This window comes from Meleagris gallopavo, chromosome 19, assembly GCF_905368555.1.
Source record: "Meleagris gallopavo chromosome 19, MGAL_WU_HG_1.1, whole genome shotgun sequence".
Lineage (NCBI taxonomy): Eukaryota > Metazoa > Chordata > Aves > Galliformes > Phasianidae > Meleagris > Meleagris gallopavo.
The window spans coordinates 4714796-4727972 of NC_139422.1; the positions used below are offsets into that span (position 1 = coordinate 4714796).

The window sequence follows — 13177 nt, forward strand, 5'->3', positions numbered from 1 at the left end:
TTGAGTCCAGGTTATCAGGATTAGTTTCAATGATAAATTGAAATAATGTCTGACAATAACATTTGACAAAAATACCTGCTGCTTTTCCACTCTGGAAGCAAGCCCCCACCACTTTGCCTGAAAATTATACCAAATGGAATATAAATATCAATTTAATAGGAGTAGGGTCAGTCTGAAAGTCAAACCTCCTTACTTTCTTAAAGGATTTTTGCAGTCATCCTATTTCTTTTCTTTATATGGTGATGATGTGCAAATGTCTAAAAATGGAAGCTTTGCATGTAGAATAGTCCTTGATCGGGAGAGCTTTTGAGAAATGACACTCATTAGAGGATTAGGCAAGAATTAAACTGTGCTGGGAAATGACTCCTGAACGTGCTCGCTGAGCTCTTGCTTTCTGCAGCAGAGGCAGAGCTTCTCCTGGGTGTCACACAGAGGGGAGTGCGGGCTGCTTGCCTGACCTGGCAGCTGCTGCAGGAACAGCTTGCTTGATTAAGGCAGTAAGGGCTTTGTTAACCTGTGAAACAGAGTCCCTGAAGTACCTGGCTGCATGTAAATCACTGATAATGCAATTAGGAAGGAGGCTTTTTGGTGGTTATTGTTTGTTTTCTGTTTGTCTATTATTTTTTTGTTAGTTTGCTTTCCCCTGGGGAAGGCATGCTGTGGGTTTCCTGGAACCTTGATAGCTCTCTGGCTGCCGTAAGAAATGTCTTCAGTATTTTCTCCCAAAACACTGGAAAGATCCTCTCATGTAGCACCTACCCTCACTGGCCTCAGAGTTCCAAGCAAGACAAATAGAAGTTTTTCTTTCTCACTCCTTGCTTAACAAGCGTACTGTAATCCATTGGTTGCAGTTCAGACTTCAGGCTATAAGGAAGTTAGGACTCCAACAGGAATATTAACCTTGCCGTGCTGCACATGCCATGGCTTCTACTCAAAAACACTTCTGGAGGAAGGGAGGGGGCTCCAGGCACTTGCAGTTCTATCCTGGAGCCAGCATTTACAAAGGGATGTTGGGAGCACGCAAAATAACCAGAAAAATAATTTTGACAGCTGTAAAAATACTTTAGTTTCGCTGAAAATCATCAGATTAAAAAATGGAAAGGTTATTTAAGCATTGTAAAAGTGCTCTCATAGGGGGATGGGGGATGGAAGGCTTCTTTCTGACCTGTGCTACAAAGATGTAACAGAAGGGTGCTGGAATTTAGAGCTGGACAAAAGCAAACTGGTTCCTGTTTGTGAGGCTGACTGGCTGCTGGAACATGTGCTGGGGGAAAAGGGCAGCTCTGGATAGTTTCCTGGAGGACAGTGAGGTTGTCCTGCATAAATGATTGAGTGCTCCGTTTTTGCCTTAATTTACATCAAAAACTTGCTTTTCCTTGTAATCAGCAGTTTGTAAAATGCTGCATCTGCAGTCCAGATGCATTATGAGATGGGGAAGACCTAAATATTGTATATGGCAAGGGGGGGGGAGAGAGGGTGGGGAGCAGTGAATGTTACACTGTGCTGCTGGGCAGAGAGGCTGCCAGCTTCCCTCCTTCCTTGTGAGGATGGGGGCAGGCTGGGGGGATCCTCTTGGCTCAGTGAGTCTCCCCAGTGATGGGATGAACCCCAGGCCCTGCCTCACGGCTTGTAACTCTTCTCTTCTGATTACAGGCCACCTTCCACTGCCAAATCCATCACCATACCAGGGCAGGACTCTACCCTGCAGCTTACCTGCAAGGGTGAGGGAACCACAAGCAGCAACAGCAGTTCAGCCACAATTGGTTCTCTGCGTCAGACCAAGCCAAGAGCAACCATTCTCAGCTCGGGTAGGAATGCCCATCCTGGAGCCATGCTCAGTTGTACTTGGATGCTTTCTCTTCTTTTTCCCAGCAATTGCAAGCGGGGAAGTTCTTCAATATTTCATGATTTCTCAAACCCATTTTCATTGCTCTCAACTCATTTAAGAAATTCAGGAAAAACAAAACTCAGTAAGTGGGTCTGAGGAGAAGCAGCATGAATCTTTGCCACATCCATACCTCTGGTAGTGGAGATAAAGCAGTCTGTTCTTTTTCCTGAGGAATTAATAATTAATGTATCACGTTCATCTCTGCCTTCCATTGTGTTCAATGACACTCATCATTGTTCTCCACTCAGCTATTCTTCTAGAAAAGCTTTGAAGGTTTTAGAGGTTGGTTTGAGATCTGATGGCCTTGATCCAGCTGCTGATGCAGAGTTCTTTGGCTTCTGTATGAGCCCATTTTCAAGGACACTGCGTTTTCCTGTTGCCTTTTTTCTTCCCAGTGTACTCTAAAAGCGCAGGCAGACACTGCACAAAAATAGAGCTCTGGTCACATAACCTCAGTGACAGCACAGTGCCCAGGTGCTGTTCTTAAAAAGCTTGCCAGCATGTTACACTTGCACACTTTCAGATAAACTTGTTGCAAGAGAGGCAAGCTGGGGCAAGGGCGAAAAAATAGAGGTTATCCTGAAGTTTCTGTATCAAGCTCAGATACCATTTAAATGGTATGGGCTCACAAATAATAGCAGAACAAAAGCCATAACAGGAGAAGCGCCCAAACGGAAATTGTAATACTTCACTGATGGTGGCTATTTGATGCCTTCATGCTGTTAGCTATCTGTACTTAAAGTCATTAACCTCTGGACACTGTCCTTCTAGGTCCTTCAAGGCCAAGGTTAATTCAGGCACTGGGTACTAGAATTAATGATGAACTTAACAGAGGAAACTGTTGCTGTCATCTCTAGTTCCGAAGTGCATGTAAGCTCTTTGCTAGCCTGTACAACAAGCTTCTACTAACAGACTTTCACTTTCCTTAATCTAGTGGCCCAGGATCAACATCTAGTCTAAGGCTGCGGGCAGTGTACTGATGTGGTTGTGGTGTAACTGGAGTGCCTTGTTTCTCAGCAGGTGTCCCTGAAGAGCCAGATCAGAATCTGTCCAGCCCAGAGGAAGTCTTCCACTCAGGGCACTCACGGAACTCCAGCTATGCCAGCCAGCAGTCCAAGATCTCTGGTAAATATTGATCCACATGGTTGTGCCATCACTGGCCCCATCTTTTTCTTTCAGCAAGCTCTTGTGAGAGTGACTTGCAGCCTTCTCTCTTACCCAGCTCTGTAATATCAGAGCTTCCTGGTCAGTATCTGCAGATGAGTTCATAGATGTACGTATAAACCTCAGTATACAAGAGCAGAACCTGCCTTGCGTGTTAACTCTGCTTTCAGGAAAGAGGGAAGGTGTGGTTTATAATCAGGCTGTATTTGCAGGTTACAGCACGGAGCACTCCCGTTCTTCTAGTATGTCTGACTTGACCCATCGCCGGAACACCTCCACCAGCAGCAGTGCATCTGGGGGGCTGAGTATGACAGTGGAGTGCCCTGAGGGAGAGCGGGAACACAAACTAGAGAAGCCACCTCGCCCCCCCAGACCAGCTCTTCTGCTGGACAGACCCTCCCGGTAGGTAACTGTGGTGCAGAGCCCCATCTTTGGGAAGTTGAGATGGGATCTACTCTCTGGTCTTCAGGCAGCATTAGGTTGGAATTAGCTCCTGGGAGAAGGATTGTTCCTAAAAGAAGTATTTAAATGTCCACCATTAAAGGCTGATTTTTCCCTTGATTTTCTTTCCCCAGGAGGAAAAAGGATTCAGTGGAGAGTCACCCAACACGAGTGGATGACACCAGGATCGATGCAGATGACATAGTGGAGAAGATAATGCAAAGTCAGGACTTCACAGATGTCAGCAATACTGAAGGTGAGAGCATGAATCTCAAGAGGGGAAATCTTGGCTGTTTCCTTAGCAAAGCTGCCGACCTTGTACATAGCCAGATTTGGTCTGCCACAGACTCTCCCCTTTGACAGAAATTTTCTTTCAGTGGTTGCTAGGTGTTTCTATGGTAGTAAACTGTGGATTTGAGAGCTGTGCATCAATTTGGGAACAGTGCTTGCCATTGTTCTTCTACAGGCCACAGCAAAGGTAAAACAGTAACTTAAACATAAGGGTGAGAAGGGGAAAAATTGCTCTTTCTTCTTAGCTTGATGTTGTGCTTGATCTGTATATGAGGCTCTCTTTTAAAGCAGGAGGAACTCTTAGGGGTCCTATTGCTATAGGAACACCATATAGTGTGCATATGGATTCAGAGAAATGCACTTGTTCCTATGCTGAACGTTCTGTAATGCAGCTGGGAGAGGAGAACCAGGCAACCATCAGTAGTTCTGTACTTTGATGTCCTACTTCCCTTTCTATCTGCAGACAGCAACCTGCGGTTGTTTGTGAGCAGAGATGGAACAACTACACTGAGTGGTATTCAGCTGGGAAACAGGTAGGTGTCCTGAAAGGACTGCAGACAGATTAGTTAGCTCTGGGTACGCAGAAAACTTTCACCTTTGCAACAGAAGGATTTCTAAACATCATGTGCTACATGGTGGCTTTGTTCCCACATTCGTACCCCTGGGATCTCTGTGGTGACAGTCTGCAGCTGCACTGGAGCATGAGTGCAGTTCTCAGTGGAAAATCGGAGAGAGAATTTGATCCTAGTTTTTAGATCCAAGAACGGAAATAAGTGAGGAGTAGAAGGACACAATGGTAAAGGTTGGTTCCTGTTTGGTCTTGCACTCGCAGGCAGTTTTGCCTCCTGCTGGACTGCAGCAGAACTGTAACTCCCTTTTCCCTACACCTCCATCTGTGGTGTGGACTTGTGCTCTCAATAAAGACTTCTGGAGAATAAAACTTTGTCTTGCCACTATAGCCCTTACTACAGTGTATTGACTAGTTTTTTTGTTTGTTTGTTTTAAGTTTTGTAGCATTTTTTGTAGTACAAAAACCAATAATGGCAAACACAAAGATGAGTCAAGTTGGTGGCAAAATTGGGAGCAGAGTCAGGAATGCTTGTTCTTTGCACAGTATACTCCACCCAAGCCCTTTCCCTCTGTCCTCTAAAAGGATTTGTTTCACCCAACTCTTTCAAGCTCTAGTGTTAGTTTGCATGTAACTGTCTGTTTTGTGTTACGCGGGTTGACCTCTCACCAGTTTGACTAGTTATTGTCAGTATTTTGTGTGAGGTTAGAGGACAGTGTTCATGAGAGGAAAGCTCTGAATACAAACTTGTTTGCATTTAGTAATGGGAAAATAACTTGGCTTTCTCATCTTCTCCTCTGCGTCTTCAGGGTCTCATCTGGAGTTTACGAGCCAGTGGTGATTGAAACCCACTAAATGTGAAGAACAGGGTAGAGCTGCTGGAAACAGGCCCCCTACCCAATCCGCTGCCACATGGATGCCAACCTTTACCTCTCTTCATGCAGCATTCCAGAAGGGATTTCTCCGTGCCCCTACCCATATGTTTGCACTGCAGAACTACTCCGAGACCACTCCAGATCATGCACTTTCCCTGTGTTGGCAGTACCCTCCTTCACTTCCCAATTTTTCCAGTGCCTGCCCTCCCCCTGTTTGCGAACAGACGCAAAGTGTCTGCTGGACTTATCCTTAGTCCTAGAGCATGTTGCTCTTCTGCATCCCTCACTACACCCATCCATTTGCAACGGGGGATTTCTCAGCTTGTCTCCCCAGAACATTGGGTTATGCCACTGTGAACTCTTCAAACCACTTGGGGGGGAACCATTCTAACCAAACCAAGAGCTGCTTGTTGATGACACGGTGAAATGGTTACTTGCAGGATGCTTTTTTCCATTGACTGCAAGGGAGCATCACCTTCCAAGGCAACAGTTTTATTGAACAAGGTATGCAGTGGTGTACACTTCACCTTCCTACACTTAAAACCCCAAAATTCTTTTTCTCATAGGAAGTATCTCCCAAAAGTACATTTCAGAAAATTACCACAATCCAGATGGGAGTTGATAAATGGTTAAAATGCTAGTGCTTGTTATACCACTAACTGTATTGCACCCTTCCACTGCTGGGCATGGAAGGGCAGTGTTCATCTATTAGCATTAGCAGGAGCACTTTAGAGATTCCAGATTTTACCTGGAGGAGGCTTGTCTCTGCTGTTCCAGGGGAATAATCCATATTTGCTGGACTGATTCAGCAAATAATCACTGTTGGATCTTGGAATACACTGCCTCCTTTTTGGCTTAGGAAGGGAATTGCCCTTCTTGGACTGTGAAAAGATTCTCATTATCTGATGACCATCCCCTGGGCCAGAGCGGGATGCGGTTTTCTGCAGTGGTCTCTTTGGTTTGGTGGTTAACAATTGCCTCTCTTGGCTTGGGCCAGTAAGGTAATTGGTGCTGGTTGTCCTTTCTTGATCTGTCAGTAGGAGTCTATGCCTGAGCTGGTTCTTTCTGGGGCTGGAGAGAAGCTCTGCTTGTAGGGCAAGATAAACCCGCTACCTTCTCCTTCAGAGGTAGATGGGATATTTTCTGCTGTTCTCTCTACAGCAGCTGTTCTTAGCCACTCTGTGAAGAGTCAACTTTTCTGACAAGGTTTCAAGCTTTTCTGGTTGATCTTTCAATTGCTCTTCTTCGGGTTTTTCTGCAGTTGTTTGACACTTCAGCTGCCTCTTTTCCTCGATGTGAGCAGCAGAGATGTCAGTCCCTTTCAGCTCTCACTTATAGATTCTCCTGGCAGCTGAATTGCAGATGAGGATCTGTGCAGCCGTGGGCTGTCAGCAGGCTGTGCTTTCAGCCTTTCCTGTACGGCGACTCGCGGCCTATAAGCTATTTCTGTGTAGTATCCTTTCCTCTTTTGCCGGTGTACTGTAGTAGCACTCAGCAGACGTGCACCTCGAGTAATGGCACAGGCACCATCCTGGCATGGTCAGAACATGCCCTTCTCTGACACACGTGTGCGTGCACACTCTCACAGGCACACACTGTTTCATTCGGTGAGGAAAGACTCGTAACTGATCACATTGTTGTTCAAATTCTTATCATAAAGCCTTTATAAAAAGGACAAAAAAAAAAAAGGATTAATAGTGGTCTCTGTGGCCAGAATGCATGCAGATGAGCTACTGGAAAGGGAATTTGGCAGAATGAGAGATGAGGAATGAAAGGGCCTTGATATTTTTCGCCCTGCTAGCTAAGGATGGCTGTATGGGGAGGGTGCTAGGCTGTGAGGCAGAGCTGTACAGCTGCTTACTGTGTTTTAATAGTTTCTCTCCTTAAGTCAAGAGGCTTCTTTCTGTATTTGGAATGACCATGCATAAGATATAGGTCTTTTTCACCCCTTTCCCTTCAAAGGGAAGTAAATTTGGATTACAGTTGCAAGGGGTATAGAAAACACTTAGGTTTGGTTTAATGTAGGGAAGTAATATTGGATCTTTTGATTCTGCCTGAAACAAAAGCTCTTTCACACTTTCTGGTGTTTTAACTGTGATCTCAGACTGGTAGGTTTGGCACTCGCTTGCAGGCTGGTGAGCTTCCTGCTTGCTCTGGGTGAGAGGTGCCCTGTTCCAGGGCTTCTGCGTGTGTGCAGGAAGGGGAGAGCTGACTGCTTTTCTTCTTTCCTGGGGCTCTGCCAGAAAGCTGGGCCTCGCCTGTCTCTCTGGTCAGGTCAGTGCAAGGGCAGAAGTATACAAACAGCACCGTGTGTTCTTGCCTAGCCTGCAGGTAGCAGTGGGAGCTGGCTGTCCAGCTGCTCCCAACACGGCACTTGCTGGAAATCAGGTCTTGGACACTGCCAGAGTTGCAACAGCAGCAACCAGAACTTGAAAAAAGCAAAAAAATAAGTCAGGAAAGAGGCCAAACCTGTCTCAGTCCTCCTGCTTTGCTTCTATTCATGTGGAAAACAATGATAGTTACTGTCAGAGCAATTGGGAACCAAGCGTTTTCTTCTGGGCTTCGATTGGCAAGAGTCTGCTGCCCTGAGACACCAGCAGCTAGGCATGCTGTGAAATCCACTGTGGGACATAGAAGGGATCTCTTTCCAGCAAAGCAAAAAGAGCTGAGCCATACAGAAAGCTTTCCAGGCTGGCAGAGTTGTAACCTGCTCCATCATGTAATTGTGGCCAACCTGGAAGCATCTCTGGCTTCTCTTCCAGCAGCTTGGCACATCACTGCTTGCATTTTGGATAACTGTGTCTCATGGGGTATTTCTTTCTTGTTCTACATTGTTATTGACCGCACAGGTCCTGGTCTGTATGTAGCTTTTTAGCTCTCCCACCCCTCATTTTGAACAAGAAGGCAGCCCTTGTCATTGAGCCTAATACAGCACAGCTGGGGCTGGAGTGCTCAGGATGGAGCCATGCAAAGGAGGAAGGAGCAGCCTGCTTCTCTCTCCAGATCCACCTGAGGCTGTTGCTCCGCCCCTGGCCAGCAGCAGACACACCAGGTGCTGGTCTCTTGGGAAGCTGCATCTTGCACGCACTTTCTCCTTGTTGGCATTGCTGCCGTCTGTTCCTTGTTGGATTTTGAACATTTAAGAAGTGAATCAGTTTCCAGACCCAAATCTCTGGCTAGTTTTCTTTAGGGTTTTTTTTTTTTTTTTGTCTTGAAGTTCATAATTTTTTTTTATAAACCCAGCAGGCTGGTGTATTTTCTTTTTTTTTTTTTTTTTTTTTTTCTTTTTTTTCTTTCTTTCTTTTTTTTCTTTTTTTTTTTTTTTGATTGCATTATTGTTTCATTGATATTTTATTCCTGGGGGGCCAAGAGAGGACTTTCTTCCCCACGTTGTTTTCCATCTCAGGGGATTCAGAGATGACTTAGACAAGTAAAAGGGCCTTATTGGCAACAAACACCCTGCGTCCCTGGCCCTGGTGAGCAGAGCTGGCTCTGTGCTCCAGGCTGAGGGCCAGGCAAGACGTGTGGGCTCTGCTCTTGGCTCCTGGACCTTTGGTGGAAGCCTCATGTAAAGGCTTGGAAAATTCAGTGTCGTGGGTTTTTTTTGTTTTGTTTTTTTTTTAACTAACTTTTAAAAACCGGTTTGAACTGAGTACATGTCCAAAGGGATAGGCTTGGTTGTGAATTGGTGAAGGAAATGAGAATCATTTGGAAATGGTGGTTGAAAAAAAAGGGGGAGAAGGATGTTGCTCCTCTGTTTTTTGGGGTTTCTTTTGATTGTTTGGGGAATGGTTGGCACTTTAAATGGGGGGGGAGGGAGGAGGATTCGTGCTGTCCGTGAAGTGATGGGCAGCAAGTTTGTGATCTGTTTTTTTCCCCTCCCCGTATTGCCACATCTCTTTGCCCCCTGCAGAAAGTTAAAGCCCTTTTTTAATGTTTGCTTCAGTTTTTAGAGGGTTCTGAACTGGGCTGAGACCCGAAGAAACGTCTTTCATTTGAATCTCAATAGGAGGGGTTGAGTTTGTTTGTTTTTTTTTTTTTAATTTATTTTGTTGTTGCTATTTTCTTTTTAAAACTGGTGGCTGTGCAGCTGGACTCTGCACATGCTGTTGTGAACCTCTGGGAAAACCTCACTCCAGGTACGCTAAAGCACCTCGGTGAAAGAAACCCCTCCTGGTGAGGGGCCGTCCTGCCCTCCCCTCACTCTCCTGCTCGCTGCCTTACCCGGGGGCTGCAAACTCCCCCCCATCCCTACCTGCACCCCTCCTGGGCTTTAGCTGAGTAAATGCCCTGGTGACTTAGCCCTGTGGACAAGGCTGGTCCCCAGGGGCAGGTTACAGCAAACACTGCCTGGTCGCAAGTGTTTGTACTGAAAAACCACTTCCTGGCTGTTGGGGGACGCATGCAGATCTCCCCTTCCCCTCCCAATCGCTGCATTATCCATCAGCCCACCGCACCTCCACGCTGAAAACCTGGGAGATGGAAGGAACGAGGGTGGATGAAGCTTTGAGCTGGAGGTGTGGCTGAGCCTTTTCGCTTGCCTCGACTGTAAGGATTAATAGTAGAGCCCGTATTTTTGTGGGGGGAGGGACGGGAAGGGGAGATCCTGTTTTATTTTCATGAGAGTCAGTTGAGCTTGGCGATGTTCGGATGAGGCACTTGATTTATATCAGATTCTATAGAGAGATGGCTGATATTTTTGGAAAGGGAACGGCTCTATGCAAACTTCCAAAATTGCTTGAAGAGATAGTTTAACATTTTTTTACTTTGAAATCTAAAGATAAATCTCTAACTTTTTTCTTAAAGCAGAAGTGCGTTTAGAAAGAGAAGCTACTTCCACTGCTCTATTTTGATGATGATTCTTGGGAAGTTGGGGCTGGGAAGGACTATTTTTCACCATTTCTATCTCGCTCCTCTAGTTTTTTTGTTTCATTTTCTAACGGAATGCTGTGCCGTCTTTGATTCAACAGATCGTGTTTGTATTTTCTGTATCTGGTTCCTAACGTAGAGAAATAACAAATATATGAGGAAATCAATATAACGTCAAATGTTGTTATGGTTTGGGGGAAAATAAAGTTTGTTTTTTTGGTACTTCACACTGAGCCTTCTGGTTTTGTTGTGGTCTTTTTGTTGTTCTAAGTGTATTTTTTTGTTCAGAAATATTGTCTAAGAGCTGCAGGGCCCCCAGAATTTGGCCATTTTCTCTACAGTGGAGCACTGCAGCTCCCATCGTGCTCCGGGCGAGCCGTGCTTCCCACAATGCTTCGCGCTCCTCAGCCCGCCCCCCTCTGCTGGGCGCTCTTCCCATCCCGGAGATCACGTGGGCATAGTTCTGTGCGCTGATTGGCGAACCGCTCCCGGAAGAACAGGGCTGGCGGAAGGGTTGGGGGTGGCCGTCGCCATGGTGAGTGGGGCCTGGGCCTGGACTCTCTTCCCTTCCTTTCCCTTCTCGGGCCGGGTTCCCTTCCAGCCCGGGGCAGGACAGCCGGCGCCGCTCCCGCTGCTCCCGCGGAGCCCTGAATCTCTCTCCTTTTGCAGGCCACAGCGACGGACCGAGCGGTGGGGTTCGGCCTGGTAGCCTTCAGCCTCATTCTCTTCGTGTACTACACGCTGTGGATCATCGTGCTGGTACGGGGCTGCGGGGCTCGCGCTGGTTCTTAGGGCCTGGTAACGTCAAGCCTCCAGATCTTGTTGAGGTGCTGAAGGAGCACGCTGTGCTGGCGTCCTGCTGGGAAGTGCTGGGGCAGAGCCTCCTGGCATTGGTGGCACAGCCCTCAACCTCCAGCTGCGCTGGCCCGACCCGGGCTCGGTGAGCTTGGCTTCACTCCCAGTGCTCCTCACTGCCTGGGGATGGTGGGGGTTGTCAGGGCGAGCCAAACCTGGACCCTGGGTGCTCATAGGGCCTTGTGCACATCTTCAGAGTTATGGTGCTGGTGGAGGTGACAGATGGAGTCATAGAAATGCTTCTCACTTAGACTGGAGCCCAGCAGGGAGGAGAAGGGCTCAGTAACACCGAGCTCTGGAGAAGTGTCAGTCTGGCAGTGTGACTGCTCCTCCGGATGCAGCAGCTGGGGTCATTAGTGGTGTTCTTTATAGAAATGTCTCCTTGCCAGTTTTCCAGCTACCAGCTCAGCCTTGGACTTGCAAGTGAGCTCCTGGCTGTTTCCTTTCTGAGGACCTTGGATTCCCCTCCTAGATGTGCACACAGCTGTGGGATAGGTGTTCACACAGTGCAGGAATCATTGCAGTGCACTCTAGCATCCAAAGTTTTCTGCTGTTCTCAGCAAAGGAGCCATGACAGGATCAGTGTGAGAGAGCAGCATCAGCCTTTCCCTTCAAGAAAGCAGAAGGTTGGGGGTTGGTGTGCCCAACACCACACAGCTCACCATAAACCCAGCACTGCAGGGCCATGGCTGAGCCGCTCTCTCCTCATCACCCATCTGAGCACTGGAGTCCACTTTCCAGCCATTCTCTGCAGCTGTGATGCTGCTGTGTGAGGCTTCACCACGTGCAGGTTCAGACACTCTTTTATTAGCAATCCCCTCGAGCCCCATGTTTCCGATCTGCTTTTGAAACCCTAGGGCCACACGTGTTGGTGACTTGCTCTCATGTTGTGACCACCTGCTAATGCCCCACTCTGTTTCTGCAGCCCTTCATTGACAGTGACCACAGCATCCACCGGTACTTCTTGCCCAGGGAATATGCAGTTATCATCCCCATGGTGGCTGGGCTTCTGCTGCTGCTATTTATAGGTGAGTGTTATTTTGGTTGCTTTAATTACAGGGTTCTAAATTGGGAAGAGAGAAGAGACACTTGCAATGTGCTGCTCATGGTTCCTGCAGTGGCTTAATTTGGCTCAAGCATTTGTGTGCACACACGTGTAACTTCAGCTGTTTGTTCCTCTGGGCATTAAAATAGTTTCTTGTGCTCTGTTGAGGTTCCATTACTCACTGTGTGTTTTAAAGGTGCTTTTCTTTTGATATTTTTGGATTGAGTCTGTTCTCTCTCTCTCTCATGGTAGGTGTTTTTATAATGGTTGTGATGTGGAAGAGCAGAAAACCTGCCAGCAAATCAGACTGAAGGCCCAACTGAGGGATGGAGAGAAGGCCCCCACCCTGCAGCACCCAGGCTTGGAGGAGCCAGCCTGCAGCACCAAGCAGCCACCTCCTCCAGAGCGCTCTCGAAGCAGCAGCAGCACCAAGCTGGCAGCTCTGTCTCCCACATTCCTTCCTCCAAAGATGCAGACTTGCATAGTTTACAACTTACTGACTAAAGGGAAGCAAAACTGACCTACAGGACTTACCAGGAGAGGGACCAGAGCTCCAGCTAGGACAAATCTGCACCCCAGCTGAGGCTACGTGCAGGAATCTGTCAGGGTCCAGCAGCTGTAGTTGCAGAGTGTGAGTTCAGTTCTGGCCCCCATTAGGTGCTCAGTCTCTGGGTAATCTTTCCCCTCTGCTCTTGCTGCATACAGTAGTTTACTCCTTCTGGGATTTTTTTTTTTTTAACTGGAATTGCTGATGATGGTGTTGTGAGCTCTGATATTTCTGAAGAGGGCCCTGTGAGCTGTGCTTGTAGAGCACATGCTGCACCCACATTCCCTCCTACAGTCACCCACCTGAGCACACAGCGTGCCCTGCGTGGCAGAGGAAGCATTTGGCTCTACTGCCCCTGAATGCAGTTCTCACCACAGCTGTCAGCTGCAGCCTGGGCTCCTGCCTGCACTGGGCCAGCCCTGACCTGGGCTGCCAGCAGCTCCCAGTGTCTGTAGTGAGCTGGATTTATCCTCAATAAAGGTCTCTAAGGTCTTTGTTCTCCTCCCACATCAAGTGCAGAGGTGCTGCTCCAGCCCTCTCCCCTGCTGTGCTGCTTGCACTGTGGGTGTGAGCCCACATGGTGGCTGCAGTAGGCACCAGGCCCCCAGGCTGCTGAGGCGGGGACGAACCAAAC

General features: G+C 47.6%; 2 protein-coding genes across 10 annotated transcripts in view; both read left to right on the plus strand.

Moving 5' to 3' along the window:
- The window catches only part of EEIG1 (estrogen-induced osteoclastogenesis regulator 1), a 35662-nt gene extending 25339 nt beyond the window's left edge, over window positions 1-10323 (plus strand). For 4 of the 9 annotated variants that reach the window (XM_085239612.1, XM_085239613.1, XM_085239609.1 and 1 more), the window contains exons 7-12: window positions 1654-1808; window positions 2906-3013; window positions 3265-3454; window positions 3628-3749; window positions 4248-4317; window positions 4391-4749. In XM_085239612.1, coding sequence (XP_085095738.1) covers window positions 1654-1808; window positions 2906-3013; window positions 3265-3454; window positions 3628-3749; window positions 4248-4317; window positions 4391-4463 — 718 coding nt within the window. In that variant the 3' untranslated portion in view covers window positions 4464-4749. Of the gene's footprint in view, window positions 1-1653; window positions 1809-2905; window positions 3014-3264; window positions 3455-3627; window positions 3750-4247; window positions 4750-5161 lie in introns of those variants that run through there. The other 5 variants (XM_085239611.1, XM_085239615.1, XM_010720828.4 and 2 more) reach the window with 5 other exon arrangements.
- A 159-nt stretch (window positions 10324-10482) lies between these two features.
- Window positions 10483-13035, plus strand: DPM2 (dolichyl-phosphate mannosyltransferase subunit 2, regulatory). The gene is made up of 4 exons (XM_010720830.3): window positions 10483-10631; window positions 10766-10855; window positions 11877-11979; window positions 12249-13035. Exons 1-4 carry the CDS (start codon window positions 10629-10631, stop codon window positions 12305-12307), a joined length of 255 nt encoding a protein of 84 aa, XP_010719132.1. The 5' UTR covers window positions 10483-10628; the 3' UTR covers window positions 12308-13035.
- The last annotated feature ends 142 nt before the right edge of the window (window positions 13036-13177 follow it).

What these genes read in the sequence shown, in the direction of transcription:
- DPM2 (XM_010720830.3), top strand. An exon ending in CGCTGTGGATCATCGTGCTG is followed by an intron (nt 10,856 to 11,876) that starts GTACGGGGCTGC and finishes CTGTTTCTGCAG; the next exon opens with CCCTTCATTGACAGTGACCA. An exon ending in TCTGCTGCTGCTATTTATAG is followed by an intron (nt 11,980 to 12,248) that starts GTGAGTGTTATT and finishes CTCTCATGGTAG; the next exon opens with GTGTTTTTATAATGGTTGTG.